Source organism: Nilaparvata lugens, unplaced genomic scaffold (genome assembly GCF_014356525.2).
Source record: "Nilaparvata lugens isolate BPH unplaced genomic scaffold, ASM1435652v1 scaffold5819, whole genome shotgun sequence".
Taxonomy (NCBI): domain Eukaryota; kingdom Metazoa; phylum Arthropoda; class Insecta; order Hemiptera; family Delphacidae; genus Nilaparvata; species Nilaparvata lugens.
This window is the reverse complement of record NW_024091599.1, coordinates 1452-19214: the sequence shown is the minus strand read 5'-3', so window position 1 is coordinate 19214 and position 17763 is coordinate 1452. Positions and strand designations below refer to the sequence as shown.

The window sequence follows — 17763 nt, the reverse complement described above, 5'->3', positions numbered from 1 at the left end:
CTAATTGTGTGGAAGGAAGTTGTTTTACTTATGCCACAGCCCGGCTCTGGGCCAAGGAATGGCATACTAGAACCCCACTTAGCAAGCTCATCTGCACGCTCTTTACCACCTATGCCTACATGGCCAGGTACCTAACCAAGATGCATATAGTTGAGCGTTGCAAGCCTGCTGAGCAACTATTAGTAACTATTATAAAGCTACAATTTTTTTATTTTAATCCACCAAGCCTTGTGTCTAGATAGGTTAGAGTGGATCCGAGAGAGGAAAGTGGTAAAAAAATTAAAATCATCAAAAGTCATTCATCTAAAAACTCGCGAACTGAGTAATAAGCTATATTTGTCAATACTTTGAGATATTCATTTGAATTGAAATTAGGAATTCAAAACTTAAGTTTTGCTTGGAAAATTGTAAGTACATAATATAGTACCTTGTCTTCTAGGAGAGAATACGGTAGGCTACCTGATATTCTTCGAGATACCAATGAGCCTCACAACTGTTATATGTCAGCCAAGTCCGCCAGTTTATAGTTTTCTTGTGGAATCATGTTTAATCTGAATAGTCATTATCAGACTCACTGTCATAAAAGTGTGAATTGCTTCTTCAATTAATTCATTTGTTCTATTCTTCAACTGTGATTCAACTATTCATCGATTTCTTCACATATTTACGCTGAAAACTTTGTCAAGTTCACAACCTCGTGTGGGCTTCAATTGCCATTCTTCTAACGATTGGCTTCACCTCTTGAAACTCAAACTTTCAAGTTCATCATCTCTACCGTTTGGAAATCATTCTAAAAATTCCACAACTTGAAGGTCGGATTATTCGTTTGGAATTCTACTTGCTCCTGTTCTCATTTCCACTGGGGGATTTGCCTGCTGTGGTGGACGCTTCCATGCTTGTCATCGCATGGCCAGATCACATCATTGCTTGCTGATGTCCTGTTCCTATGGGTATTGCGGATTCATTGCCTGTCTGCCTGGCTGCATCTCCTCTTCAAAATTTTATTCAGGTTACGTTAATCGTTCTATTCAATTTTTATTTACGTATGTATTACATAATTGTTTCATTAATGTCTATCTTGACATTCAATTCACTGAGGCCACTGACGCCTATTAATTGTTTTATTGATGTCTATCTTGACATTCAATTCACTAAGGCCACCGATGCCTATTAATTCATTGGATTTGACAGCTACCTTGGCTTTACAAGTGATTTTCTGAGGCCACTGACACCTATTAATTGTTTTATTGATGTCTATCTTGACATTCAATTCACTAAGGCCACTGATGCCTATTAATTCATTGGATTTGACAGCTACCTTGGCTTTACAAGTGATTTTCTGAGGCCACTGACACCTATTAATGTTTTGTTGATGTCTATCTTGACATTCAATTCACTAAGGCCACCGACGCCTATTAATTCATTGGATTTGACAGCTACCTTGGCTTTACAAGTGATATTCTGAGGCCACTGACGCCTATTAATTGTTTTGTTGATGTCTATCTTGACATTCAATTCACTAAGGCCACCGACGCCTATTAATTCATTGGATTTGACAGCTACCCTTGGCTTTACAAGTGATTTTTTGAGGCCACTGACGCCTATTAATTGCTCAATTGATGTCTAACTTGACATTTAATTTACTGAAGGCCTATGCCGCCTATATTTTAATGTACTCTATTTGTTGAGCACTATCTACAGCTCATTGTCATTTGTTATTATTCCTTTTGTACTATTGATGTCTATCTTGACATTCAATTTACTGAAGGCCTATGCCGCCTATATTTTAATGTACTCTATTTGTTGAGCACTATCTACAGCTCATTGTCATTTATTATTATTCCTTTTGTAAATCATTAAGATTGAACTTGCAGCAATAACTTTTCATTATAACACTCAATTTATATTCGCAATTCAGGTATCATTAATATTATCTTTTCGATTATTGTCAGGCTTCAATGGTCATTAATGTCATTGACCTAATCTCATTTAAATTTTGTATTTCTCTAACGTTTCATCACATGTTGTAATTTTCCCAAGATTTTTCAACTCAGTCTTCTTACAATTGTTTTTTTGTATGTGGCCATCTGCCTATTATTATTTTATTATTATTAAATCTTATCTTGTTGATTCATTCAGTCTTTTATTGGCGTACTTACCACACTTCAAGCTATCAGTATTTTTATGCACAGAATTCAAGATTTATTTGTAGGTATTAATACCAACTATCATTCACAGTCCACTGCCCTGACCTTGGATTCTGTCAGCTTCTCTACAGGGTTCCTACAAGAAAGTATAGCTCAAATATTATTTTACTGTGGCTATCAAATCATCTTGTGTTTGTTTCATGTTATCAATCAGAGTTGTTAATTAAAATTGTAATCTTTAATATGATATACGTTTTAGATAGCAAGGTTATATATAGAGAGATTTATTCAAACTTTGAACTAGTATTCCCTTAAAGGTAAATCTTGAAGCTAATCTTTGGAGAATCTTGTTTTGTCATGTGTATGAGCAGAGTTAGTTTAAAATGGGCAGCATTTAGTATTTGATTCAATTTATGGCTAATTCCTCAAAGAAGACTGTCAATTTTGTGAGACAGTGTTAAGTGCTTTGATTAGGTCATCAAAACTTCTGGAATTATTGTAGAAATTTTCTTTTCACACAGTTACGTTGAAAAGTGTCCATTGCTGCACTGATTACAGAATGCAAAGAATCACTTTTCCGCTCTAGTGCGGGAAAAATTTTTCTGCACTCCAGATTTGCAACATGGCAACGCAAAATACTTAGTAGGTTATATGGAGCAACAGTGCAGCAAAATCAAAATGAAGTTGGTAACAGTGACTGGGCTGCTATAGTGAGCAGAGGTGCAACGAAGCACAACGCGCTAATTATTACTATTATATATTATAACCAACGACAACGAGGACTTTAGGATTTTAGGATTAAGGTTTTTATCAATAATAAAAATACACAGAAAAACATTTGATGCATTTCAGGCAATTTTACCCATAATTACCCACTTTTCATATTCAATGGTAACTGTAGGAAAAACTTAATGTGAAATATGTGCGCAAAGTTCCTCTGCTGCACTCAAGAAACCATTCCGCCCTCGCCTACGGCTCGGGCGTAAACGTTTCTTTCGGTGCAGCAAACTGTCACTTTGCGCACTAGTTGCACAAATAACTATTTTTTGAGATTCAGAATAGATATTGGAAACCAACAAAAGAATCGCCTAATGCCAAGAATCTCAAAGTTAGAGCCAATCGTTCTTGTGGAGTTATTGCTTCCATCATGATGATATCATTAAATGATATTTAAGAACAAATTTTGTTTAGATAACTAGTTGAATTAGATTCAGTATATTAACAAGATAATGTTTTGACAACCTAATAAAGTTTGAATTGTCAATCTTATGTCATGTAGCAATTTATTTCCTCACTTCACCTACAATCGTTCAACCACCAACATCGTTTGTCAAGTTTTATTTTTGATTTTATTATATACATTGAAATAAAATGATACTGCTGCAATTTGTGATAACTATCTTCAATGATGGAATGACGCCATTGTTGTCATGTTGTGGGAAATCTACAACTACCATATCTTCGTGTCGTCTGCAAATCAGATAGCTTTTTGAATGCCGAGGCATACGTGGATCGCGTCCATAAGGACGTACAGTGAATGTTGAGGCATATGTACATACGATTGTTCGCGCGAATCTGTACGGACGTGTGTACAAGGCTATGATGCCTTCAATGTTTACGCTTTGCCTCACCCGTATGGCAAAATCGCGTCCACACGTACATTCAATGCTTGCCCGAGGCGCCTTGGAGCACGCCAAAATACCTACAGAGTTCCGGTTCGCCCACATGCCTCAGCGAACAGTGTCCAGACGTGCGAATGCAAGCCCATACACGTATGCTCACCCGAGGCAAACGTACGTGTGTACACCGTTTTAGGTTGGCAAAAGGTTGAGGATCGATTGACAAATTAAACAAAACACTGATTTTTCTCTTAGACCCTTTTACCCTTATAGAAACTATAACTGGTCTAAGATTTTACCTAACTTTGCCTTCTCCATTTTGTATTCTGTGCTTGATGGTGCCACCTATAGTGAGGTCCACGTTATAATGGCAGTGGATAAAGATAGAAGAATAGCGATGCCGATTCTCTTCATTAATTAATTATATTTCTACACTGTCAAAAACATAATTTGCATCGTTGTGGACCTAGAAAAGGATAGTACCACCGGCTTTGTCGAATGATAGACAAGAATAGCAAAACCAAAGTTGATCATATACTGTCATTATAACGTGGACCTTACCATCTGTCAACTGATCTTGTTGTGATCTTGTAGTAGAACCACAGTATACATACAGTATGGAAACTTGGCTAGTACCCTGACGCTAAAATCCGCCATCTTGTTAGTAAGCGCCGCATTGTAATTATAGTGAGGTCCACGTTATAATTACAGTATTTGATCAACTTTGGTTTTGCTATCCTTGTCTTTCATTCGACAAAGCCGGTGGTACTTTCCTTTTCTAGGTCCACAACGATGCCAATTATGTTTTTGACTGTGTAGAAATATAAAATTAATCAATGCAGAGAATCGGCATCGCTATTCTCCTATCTTTATCCACTGCCATTATAACGTGAACCTCACTATTAGTATTGGTGGTAGGTTCGGATCACTTAAATGATCCGGATCAATTGATCTCATTCACTTCCACGAGCCAATCAGAAGTCCAGGATTGGAACTTCCCAAGGTATGTGACGTGTTTAGTATTGGCGTCATGTAAAAAGCATTGGTTAGATAGGCGATTGTTTACAAGTTTCCATTCTGTACCTATTCTGTGGTAGAACTTTCCAGAACATTATTGGATTCTGGATCCTAGATCTCTGGATTCTAGATCTAGATCTAGAACAACATGGAACAAAACAAATTACACTGAGTTGGAGCTGTGCTGTGTCATTTTCCACCAAATTTAGTTATCTGTGATAATATCTTTGAGAAATTGTTAATTTTAGAAATACCACGTAAGTAATTTTCTTCATTTTTATATTTTAGTGTGTTATATCTTATTGGTTATTGGTTATTGGGTTATTGCATGAATATATCAATAATTCAAGTTTATAACCTAAAATATGATGTAACTTAATTTTTGGGTAATTAGTGCTTGTCAGCCTTGCAGATTTTTTTAAAAGTTTGCTTTTTCCAAAAAAAAATTACACAATAAAAAAATAATTTGGCTGTATGATTAAAGTAGCTTTGTACCTAGCTATTCATTGTAATTTATATGAGTTCTACTGTTATTCAAGTTATCTTAATTGAATGATTTGGTGCATTTATTTGTATTGGTTCTTATTACATTCAATTTACGGCGTACCGTATTATTTTCACTTACAAAGCATAAGATAATAACTTCATCACAGTTACAGCATATTCCATTATGATCTCACGAGCACACTGGGTTTGTATCATTTTAGCAATCGCCTTCCTTTTATTGCTTGAACCTTAAATACAGAATTTTCATTTCACTTCTTAGCGTAGATGCAATATAACAAATTACTTGTTTTCAATTTTCTCCCAATATTACCGTACATCTTACACACCTTTTAGTAGTGAGTCACCAATTATTACAGGGTATTTGGTGTTGTCTGTCTGAGGTTTTGTTGTTAAAGCAGTTTAAAGATATGGTTTATTGTATGCTGTATGGCAATGTGTGGGATAAATCACAGATTCAAACTATAATACTTTATTTCTAACATGCCAAAATTAAGTCTTGACGATCAAATTTTTGTCTAGAAGCTTCCAAACACTGTAGTAGACTCTGTCCTTCAAGCATTTGGTGATGCAAATCTAACCGGGTTACAAAGTCTTGTTGGTTCTTTTTCATGTACATCAGGCAGAAAAAAAAGAAATGGCTGACAATTGTCAAAATACCCTGTCTAGAAAAAATGGGCTTGCAGTGTGCTCAATGTTCACTTGCAGTCATTACAGTCACTATCCAGGCAGTCCGTTTTTGCAGCTTCACTACGTCCATAACCTTAGCTGAATGACCCCACAAACCATAGGTGCTATGACAGGGCAAAAGAGTAGGCTATATTACATCACGACCATGTAAGCCTCCGTCACATGTCCCCCCCCCCCCGCAGCTTCTGCAACAATGTGGCTGAATGTGGCCAGCCCAGCTTGAGCTTAGTCCTGTGTCCAAGGCAAAGTCTAGCAACTTCACAGGATATTGATCACCAGGCACACATCGTGACAGACTACAGATGATATGCTGGATCTTGTTCTCATTCAGCCAAACCAAAGGGTTGAAGACTGCAGATGTTCCGCTGTCATATCAAACACCTGCTGAATGTCCGCACCTGATGACAGCAGGGATGTATCATACGCAAACAATAGATTTGAGCCGTTGCTGTCCAACTCATTGATCATTATTATGAAGAGACTTCAACAGTCTGACCAAAACCAAACTTAGCGATCCTTCATAAGTAGGTTTCAGTTGTATTTTGAAAAATACATCAAAGTACATAATTGCATGGATGGATGTGGTGATGATTTCAATAATCCAACAATGATCTAAAACTTCTGCTCCCGTTACCGTCTTGCGAACAGCAGTGTTTTACACAAGGCTCCATAAAAACAATAGATATAAATTATGTTGCAATTTACCTAGCAACTTCTATCATTTCTAGCTGATCTTGAACTGACGCTTGGACGGGAAAAGCAGAGACTGCGGCCAATGCTTTCAATTATCTCACTTCCCATCTATACAGATCCCTAAGTCATTTATTTGATAATATGAACTACTTACAATTCAGGAAAAAACTGCAGGCCTTCGCTCAAAACTGCTTTAAACCTTAATTTAGCATAGATAAACTGAAAGCTATGTAGAAATGTTGAATTGATTGACACAGAATTTCAAGTCCACAAAAGTATCAATTGAATTTTTGAATTTATTATGTCAATAATGTTAATGAAAAACATCGGCAGCCATCTACTCTCATAATCTACTTTCCCTGTCTAAAAGGCGGCGCTTCAAATAAGGTAACATTCGATGTTCAAATTTGAATAAAGCATTTCGCATTTTGCACTGAACGTGGCCAGTCTAGTTGTAAAAATTGTTTTTCATTCATCTGCAGTTTTAGGTGAACTCCGAACCACCGGATAACTAAAAGTAAGACAGACTTGAAAAGTTGTAATAACGTTTAACCAGTGAGCATTAGTTGGTCTTCTGGTGTCAAGTCGAGTATTTTGTAATTAATTGCTTGTTGAAATTTCAATAATTATTTGGCAATGGTAATTATTGAGTGCAGCCTTGTTGTCGCAGTAATGCTATTTCTAGATTATGACCATGGCTTGAGATGAGAAATAAGGAGGCAGAAATGAATAGGTGGTATAATTTGAGAAGGAGAGTTAATGCTGGACGACCTCAGCGTTTTATTTATTTTTAGCCACCTCAGCTTCTACTTCTACCTAACCTCTTCTTCGTCTTTTCTTAATGTTCTTCATTCTCTTCACCTTCTCGTTGTGCTTTAAGTTCTGCGCAACTGTTTCTTTTTAGTTTTTTGTTGGTTCTGCACTACTCAACCCAACCCACACAATGTCGTGAACATGTGCATTCGAAAACCGACGTAAATAACAACGTCCAGTCGGATTATTGGATTTCTGCTTGACGGTTCCGCTCTTTGAAGTGATTCGTTGGAAAGTGTGTGGAGTTGATTTGCTGCTTTTTATCAATCTTTGATTATTTACCGTTGTGAAACAAAATTATCAACTAGCTGGGAAACTCTGTTTGGTTGATCTTCATCAAGTTTCACGTCTTGTTTTTAATGAGATAACATCTTTGTATCAGGTAAACAGTATGACGTGGTGTTATTGTCAGCTTACAATTATCTCAAACGCTACCGTACCATCTTTTCGAATAGATAAACATCCATGTTATCGATTGCTTGTTTTTTTTCTTCTAACAGATGAATGAAACATCATTGTGTGTTATCTTTGAAATGTTTTCAGTTTTCATACATCCTAACTGTATTATCTTATTACTTTCAGTTCTTGCACCCTCATCTTATTAATGACTAGTATCATTTTATGCGTTTGTTTTCTTAGATTACTCTAATTTTCTCTCACTAACAGTTTTTCATTTTCTGTTGGGAAGTTTGTTGTGACAACTAACTAAGCACATTATTGTGAAAACGGAATTGCTCTCTCCATTCTTGTGAAAATTAGTTTTGTTTACTCATTAATTTATAATTAACAAAATGGCTGGATTATAATCATGTTCAGGATCAACATTTTAAAATGTTGAACTCTCCCAATGAATTATCCCTACGCTATTCTAATACAAAAGTTTAGTTCAATTTAGTGTAGTTACATTTTTTTCAAATAAATAGAACCTCAATAATTAAAAAGATATCAGCTTATGTTAATTGGTGAAATTAACCCACATTTACTGCTCATCAACCTTGACACATCTCCATTGACCCCATTTTGAATCGGTGTCTTAACCTTACTTAAATTGAAAATACTTTCACTGCACTTGTTGGCTTTTTTTCAAGTGGCTTTATGGTATATTTGAGCCAAGATTCAATGTTCAAGATGAAAAAAGTGTTTTCTATTCTACAATATCTTGATGAATAATAGACGTTTTTAGCAATTGCCTATTCCTTTTTTTAATAAAATTGTATTTTTTCGCTCTATTTATGAAGTATATTGATCTTATACTGTATCGGTTAATCTCAATGTACTAACAGTTGAGTAATATTGAACACAGTTCCAAAATTCAAAGTTCAGCAATAGCTCATATGACTCTACAATATAGTATAGCACCTGAAACCGTAAATATCGAAAAGTGAAACAAAAAAAAACCACAGCCTCGATTTTAATCTTTAATAGCTCAAATTGTTCGTTAGGATGTGTAGAAAAAACGCTATAAGTTTTCAGGGCGGGGAAAATTGAATTTAACCCTTTAAGGGTTAAAAAAGGGGTAAAAATGGGTAAAATAAAAAAAGTTATAAAATTTCGAAAAAAATGCGAAAATAATTAATTAAAGGCCCAAATTTTTTTGAAATATTAAAAATTAGTTAAATACCAATGTGAGATACAAAATGAGCCCAACGTAAGGGTTAAAAAGGGCACATTTATGGGCAACATTTGGTAACTTTCGTTATATTTCAATAAAATTTTTACTGCGTGTGTTTAAAAGGGCAGCGATTTAAAAATGAATTGAAATGTTTGAAACTTATATATTCCATCATCCAAACCCAAAGGGCAGCCCTTAAGGGCAAAATGTGTATGTAGCGTTAAATTATCATAAAAATTTATTTGAATGTTGCTTTAATGGGAAGCAACTTAAAGAATTAGAACAACATTTTATAAATCTAATTTTCCCTGCAATTTTATGGGTCAAAGGGCAACCCTTAAGGGCAAAAGTGCTAAATTACATTCGATTTTCATGAAATTTTTTATTTTTTTTATTTTGAAGGGTACCGATATAAAAAATAATTTGAAACAATAATTAATGAAACCAAAGTACACTTTATCAATAAATAAAATATTTTTACAATTTTTTAAATTGTTTAAAAAGTTACATTATTTAAAATATTCAAACAGTATTATCGTCTCCCATAGTAGTTGCTAACCACGGTACAAAACCTTGAGTAAATTACCGCGTTCGAAATTTTTTTGTACCCTACTGCGCAAGTATCCAACAACAATAGAAATCCAGACTCCTCTCTAGCGAACACGTTCTATGATCGGCATCATAGCAGGGCGCCGAAGATAAAATACTTGTTTTTTATAACGAAAGAGAAGTAAAAACAAAATTTTTATGCTGAAAATTTATTTATAAAAACATTACTTGTCGTTAGTATTTTTGTTTTTCAATACAAGACTCCTCAGCTTAAAATTTATGGACAAAATTGGAGCAATTAAAATTTAATTTAGGGCTAAAAATGGCCATATTATAAGATACGCGGGTCCTACACGGGGAAAAAAAGTTTCGGAAAACTCGTGGAAATGGCGGCAAACATATGCGTAATTTTATTGTATACTGAATACATTTCCCACTCTTATTTTCTCTGGAAAACTGTAACATTCGTTGAAAAAATGCACGTTTCGAATTACATAAAATTGTCTGGATCAAAAAGTGTACTTAGCAAGTACATCAAAATTTGTGTGAGTATGTGAAATTATATGTTTAAGCACCTGCTATTTGGATTTTCAGTTCGGAAATTTCCCTCGCTTTCCACAGGCCATTTTCTTCCGGCCAAAAAAAAGAATTTTTTTTTTTGGTCATAACTTTCCTTTGAAGAATGTTAGAGACCTCAACTGGTCTCAAATTGAAGCAAATTTAAATATTAAAAAAAGGTCATTACAATTTTTTGTGTACAAATTGCCATTTCTGAGAAAATTGGGGGTAAAGAGTGAAAAATGAGAGTTGTCAGTGACAGCGCCATCTTTGATGAACTGTAACTATTTTCCCAATAGCCGCAAAAAAAAGCTGATTTTTTTCCAGTTTCAATTAGCTTTCTTTTAAGCCATTAAACTTCATTTTCTGACGTGTACTTTTCGATTTATTAAGGGAAAACCGTGGATTTGAGGGGTGAAAATTCAAATTTTCAAACCGCTGTAACTCCAAGGGAAAGCATTTTCAGGAAAAGTCGTAAGGAAGTTTTTTCTTCAAATAATACGATTCCGTTATTTTTTTTTTATTTTCCGGTTATGGCTTACGGGGGGGGGTTACCGCCCCACGGGGGGGAGAGTCCCCACCCTTAAAATATATAGGGAATACTTAAAACATACTAACAAAACATTTTAACTACAAAAAGTTTTAAATAAACCTGAGAAAATTTTATGCAAGGTCTAAAGCTTCAGGTGCTATACTAATAGTAAAAATATACGGTATCAGTAGTTTTTTTTTCATTACTGTTAGGTCAGCTGTATATGTCACCCATTCTTCCTTTTCACTGAATCTTAATAGATAACTCTATATAGGAGGACTTAATTTAGTGAAATCATGTCCAGTATTAAAGAAGCATAATTTCTCACCAAGAGCCTCTTTCTATCAAGTGTCTCCTGTAATATCCTGTTTATAGAAAGTGGCTTGTTTGGAAAATTCATGTAATGAAAAATGTTGATTGACTTGTATTTCATTGTAATATACTATATTAGACTTCATCTTGACTCTATATTAGATACCAAATCCTACCAAATAACTAAACACATTATGTCTGAAAGTTTGTGATTACATTTTGAATACCTAATATTGTTTTTTTCACAGGAAATGAGTGAAGACGGAACTCCAGTTACCTTGTACATTTATGACCTGAGCAAAGGATTAGCTCCAGCTATATCTCCATTCCTTATAGGTAACTATTCCATTTTTCTAACTATATTGTCTATAAGTTTATGGCCACATTCATTATTTTTGCTTTGAGATGGTTGATGCGTTATCTATTTTCTACTGCATTATAATACTATCTACATTTTTTATTCTGCTGAATCTAGAAGATGTTGTCTTGTACTATCCCTCCCATGCATTCAGTATCTATTGAGTTTGAGATTTGTTTCCTTGATTATATACTGTTAACATGCTTGTGGCGTATTTCCCGCGAATTTATGTTTTATCATACTCTGATCACTTTCTTGCATTAGCTCTTCCATGCATTCAGTATCTATTAAGTTTGAAGTTTGATTCGTTAAATGTATGCAATTAGTTTGACTAATGTGAAATTTTCAGTTCAATATTATCATCAACATATTTATTCGTTTGCTTTTTAAATGTGAATTTGTGTTTGAAAATAGTTTTCTTGATCTTAAACTTTATAAAATAAAAACTCATGAAGTTGAAGTGCGATTTCTAGTGAGAAAACATGAAGAACCGAATACATTTATAACCTATTAAATTGAGTGTTGATAGGAAATGACATTGGGTAATACGGCAAGGCAGAACATCCGAAAGGATCTCTCTGCCGATAAAAGCCATAAGAATAATAATAATTATTATTTTGACTCATTAACTTTGATCTTAATAAAATTATGATAGAATAAATACTATGTGAAATTTCTCAATAATCTCAATTGCTGTTGCAAACTATCTCTTAGTAGCTAATCTAATATTGTTTATCTCTTAGTAGAGAAAGGATCTCTCTGCCGATAAAAGCCATAAGAATAATAATAATTATTATTTTGACTCATTAACTTTGATCTTAATAAAATTATAATAGAATAAATACTATGTGAAATATCTCAATAATCTCAATTGCTGTTGCAAACTATCTCTTAGTAGCTAATCTTACAGTGGGTCTGTTGTCTCTTTTATGTACAGTAATTAAACTGTAATTCATGGGAAAGTAACTAGGTTTCCTTGCATTTTTTATAATTTCTAAAAATTATCACATTCATGGAAGTTACGGAAGTTTTATAAGTTGTTTATTGAACATGAGAGGTTATCCATATTTTCAAATGCCTCATGTGTCTTGTTAAATACAAAAACGAATTAGTTGATTCCTAACTAAAATTTATAATTGTAATAATCAAAATGTATGTTATACATTATCGTACTACATATTCCTTAATATGTATTTTTAAGAAATCATACGATCAACCCTCTTAAAAACATTGAAATATGAAACATTATCATGTTCGGCATGGTGCCGAATGAATATTTATTCATATTAGTGCTAAATATGTTATTTAAGATCAGCTAGAAAGCTTGTCATGCTCCATTCATCTAGAAATGGTAGGTGGTTCATTTTTGAGATGTCTGTCAAGATCTTAAAATAAGTTTGAAACTGATCACTGAAATTCTCCATCTATTGCCAAAACGCATACCTAGTTTCTGTGTAAGAAAACGCTGTGGAATTTTTCTGAACAAGGATCTGGTGATGTTCTACTCAAGAATTCGAATATTTACTTGTAATTTGAAAAAATTGAGTTCCTGTTGACAAACCCACGTAGAGAATATTTTTGGAAAAATTCCAGAAGAAATATGGTCGGTTTATTGTGGGCTGCGATATTCACTGAGTTAGAAATTCCGAATTTTATAATCGTATTTTGCAATTTTCAGATTCCAGTACGAAAATGTTTGTGTACATTTTATATTCTATAGAAGTTAGGTAAATATTATACAGAATGAATTAATCTATAAAAAATTTTATCTGATGATAGAATTGTCATTCGATTATTCCATTACTTCTTCCTAATACAAATTAATTAAATTGATTGGGAAATTTCAAATTATTAAAATTAGAACATATTCGGATCAGAATGGTTTAAAATTCATAAAATTGAATACATTGGAAGTCAGAAATGTAGTGCATTAAAATGAAAGTCAGAATTGAAGAATCTTTTCAGAAGATCTCATTCAGATAATTCTACAGTATTAGGCTTTGGTTTATCTGTGCTGACAAAATGATGACGATTACTAATTTCGAATTTGAAATCTTAGTCGAGTGGACAATAATTCTTACTGGGTACCAGTTCAAAGTCATTGAACGCGGAATGTTTGTTTTCAGAGTAAAGTACAAATATTAGCTCGAATTAATCTTCGCTCACCAACATTTCACTTCAGTTGAACAAAAGAAGCTTTCTCTTCGAATTTTATCAGTACAAGTATAACATTGCAGTAGATGACTCAAGTCATACACTCTACGCAATCGAAGATAAATTAACAGTAGCAATAGACTCTACAGAATATGTCAATTCACTCTTACATAATACTATTTATGTGATCAATATATCAAACTATAGCTGTGTAATTCAAATAAACATTTATTGTCTTAATTGTTTGGTATTATTTCCAAATAATACAAATATTTCCAAATAATGATCTCCAATTAATTCAGTTGTAAATTATACGAAACTGTTGTTGAGATTATCGCATCATCCACTGATAATTGTACTCTTGTACATTACATAAATTGATACAAAAATATTAGATTTTTCTACATTTTATATTAAGTCAGTTATTTCTTCCATAACGATTGTATCCTATAAATTTTACAATCACATTCACCTTTTACTCTATCAATCGCAATGGAATTAACAATGTATAAAAAACACACACACGCTTCATTAATGAAATTTATACTAAGATTGAAAAAAATCTGTTTTTAACTGATTTCGAATAAAAGTCTCATAAATGTAATGTTTTTTATGAAAAATCGAAAAAAACTTATTCCATTAATCATAATTTTTTGCACTCCAATTGATACAAACCATTTTCATTGCAATTTTTCCAAAATGCTCGGTTGACAGATGAAGAAAAGAATGGCACAAATACATCCGGATCCGCTGAAAATAATATGAATTCTTCCAGTGAGACTGAAGATAGCAGGAATGTTAAGTCTTGTGAGTCTGTGTCTTTTGGAAAGAAATGAGTGTGAGCCATGCACTGTTATGATCCCACTAACTATTGCAGTAATTTATTGACTGTAATCTATTATTGATTTCTAATTATGCTTTTGTTTATTGATGATTGTTCTTTGTCTTTGTTTTTTGTGTGGCTTTTTCTGTGATTCTTCAAATTTACATTTTTCACTTCAAATACTTACTTACTCCTTGGCGCTACAGCTCATTCAGAGCCTTGACCTCCTTCAAAAAGCCTCTCCATTCGTCTCTATCGGCAGCCTTACGTCTCCATCCCCTGACACCCAGCTTCCTAATGTCGTCCTCCACATCGTCCAGCCAACGCTTTATCGGACGTCCTCTCAGCCTTCTCCCTCCTGGGTTGTTCCTGAAGACCTTTTTTACAATTCTTGAGTCACTCATCCTCTCAACGTGTCCCAGCCAACTCAAACGCCTCAGTTTTATCTCGTCAACAATTTGACATTTCTGGTACAGATCACGCAGCTCTTGATTTTATCGTATTCGCCATTCACCATTAACTTATACAGGGCCAAATATCTTTCTCAAAATCTCTCGCTCCCAAATATTTAATAGATCCTCATCCTTCTTTGTCAAAACCCATGTCTCTGCTCCATACAAAACAATTGGCCTTATGACTGTTTCATATATTTGTATTTTCACTTTCCTGGACAGGGTTTTGGATCTCAAATATTGGGTCAGAGCATAATAGCATCTGTTTGCGGCAGCTAGTTTTGCTTTTATGTCAGTCTCAACATTATTGTCGTCTGTTATGATGGATCCAAGATATTTGAAATTGCTCAATCTCTCAAAACGATAATTGTCAATTTCACTTCAAATACATTCAGGATTGTCCTTTTATTATTTTAATTTTAATAGGTTCGCCTTTTTGTTCATTTTTCTATTCCTAATGCATTTAGATTAGTCAACTTATTCTTCTACTTCTAATAGGTTCCCATTTTTGTCTCTTCATGTTTTTAATTATTTTAATTATTAGTGTTACACAAATCAAGATTAATATCCAATCATTTCATCTCTCATCATCATCATCATCCTACCCATTACCTATAGGTAGTGAATAATCCTGGAGCTTATTCACTATTAGGAACTTAATTCTATAATTCGCAAGGAGAGAGCAAAAGAAAGCACATTGAAAGCTTTACAAAATCAATAATATATCTCGATAATCGTTTATTAGCTTCAATTTGTATAAGTATTTATTGTTAACCATAGTTACAAAAAACATAGTCATTTAGCGACTATGTATATTCAGTACATTTGAAGCTCATGCGAAGAATGCAAGATTGTAAATAAATAATTTCGATTCCTTGTGATAACAACATATTGGTTTTGCTTTATGAATAACCTTTTTCATCTTTATATTCTACATTCTGTAACAAAATCATCACCATCCACCATCACATGGATTATAAATCGTATTTTTCATCATCTCATCGTAACCAAAAATTGTTTGGTATTCATAAAAAATTCATTTGTTTAGTATTAGAGCATTATTTAGCGTTAAATTTAATAGCTATCACATGAAATCTTATTCACCAAACAAGTTTTTCAACAAACGATGAATTTCCATGTTTACTTTTGCTACATCTTGTATAGCATGATTCACAAACTGTCAACTGTCACTCATTCTCATAACAATAATAATAATAATAATAATAATAATAGAAATAATATTAATAATATAGAGTGACCTGGCTGGCTCAGGTCTGGTGGCAGAGTTTTTAAGTCGCAACTGATCAATTTCATGGCCTCTAACTTGACTGTTATTAGGCAGCCGGGACTTACAGTTAACTAGTCCATCCCAAACACAGGAGTGCCCCTAGAAAAATATCTTGAAAAATAACCTTTCTCATGTGATATGTTGATGAGTTATTGTATACAAGTCTATCATTATTTCTATTAAACAGTCAATCTTGAGAAAATCGATTATATAAGTGTTCTACTTATTTTATAAAATGTATGTTTGTTGCAGGCGAAGTAGTTGAGGGCATCTGGCACACTAGTATTGTAATCTACGGCAAAGAGCACTTTTTCGGCTCTGACGGAATATCAATATGTGATCCAGTAAGTATACATTTCTTCGCTTCTGCTCTTTCATCAATATTACACCATGTTCCATTATCATTCCATATGTCATGTTTTCTTCATATTTCAATCTTATAACTTCTTCATATTTTTAGGGTTTCTTTTTCTAATTACATCCTCTTTCTGTTCCACCAATCGAATTGAAATCTACTGAAAATATCAAACAATGTTATAACACGTCAGTATTGGCTGAATAAATCAATTCTTACCTCTGTGGCTTCATGTAGGATCGGGTGTAGGTGTATCGGGTTCCAACTGACCTTGATGAATTCAAGCTAGGTTAAATTAATGAAGATACACTCATCAATGTTTGCAAAGAACTCGACTATGGACTTGATGTGCGCCATGTGGCTAATGGTAGTCATATTGAACTTTTATACAATCAATTAAATCAATATCCGTATCAATATGTTCTTTACGGTGTGTTTACAAATTAATATCGCGGTTTCAACTATTTAAAACATTTGTTACATTTAAGTTGAAGTTGAAAAGCACATTTCAGGAGAAGAAGCAACTCATACAGTTTTATCAAGAACCGTATAAACGTTCATTATGACCATTAGTCACAAGGCACACATAAAATCCATAGTCGAGCTCTTTGCAAACATTGAAAAGTGTGTCTTCATTAATTCAACCTAGCTTGAATTATTCATCAAGGTCAGTTGGAACCGGAAACACCTACACCCGATCCTACATTAAGCCACAGAGGTAAAAAATGTATGGCGTTGAGTTAGGAGAACGTGGAGGCCATCATAGTATGCCCGGACATTGAGGCCCTTGAGCGCTTCATAGACGGGGAGAGTGGAGACAGAAAGCTACTGGCCGCCAGTGAATTTCATTTCCTCACTTACCATCAATTTTCATTCACAAAACATGGGTTTGGATGAAAAACCAAACCATTATAACCAAACGTTATAAATTGACTTAATCCACCCTGATTATGGAAAGCTCTAGCCCCAAGAAACTTCCCAAAAAATCAGCAGTGATCCCCACCACTTTGACCATTACCTCAAACATTTCCACCAATCCCTCCTGAAATGTAAGTACCCTGAAAAATTGCTACAAAAGCAAATATCCTCCCACAATCCAACTACAACTCTTCTACAAGGAAATCCCAATCACTCCGTGCTCCAAAACTTTGCATCACTTCCCTCTTCCCTGGCACTGAAAACGTCAACACAATTCTGGTTTCAGTTATTGTGTCCAATCATCAAAGATTGCTTGATCAGAAATGAAGTTGGAATATTTCAATATTTTTTACTATTCATATTTTTAAA

The 17763-nt window shown here is 33.9% G+C and overlaps 1 protein-coding gene across 4 annotated transcripts; it reads left to right on the top strand.

Annotated features, from left to right (window-relative positions):
- Positions 1-4807: 4807 nt before the first annotated feature.
- Positions 4808-16465, top strand: LOC120348780 (desumoylating isopeptidase 1-like; the record flags this gene model as incomplete). 4 transcript variants are annotated; one of them, XM_039444936.1, is given in 4 exon segments in its annotated part: positions 4808-5040; positions 11295-11382; positions 14273-14365; positions 16374-16465. In XM_039444936.1, coding segments are annotated over 3 exon segments (270 nt in total), but the record flags the coding sequence as incomplete, so codon positions are not given.
- Between the last annotated feature and the right edge of the window lie 1298 nt (positions 16466-17763).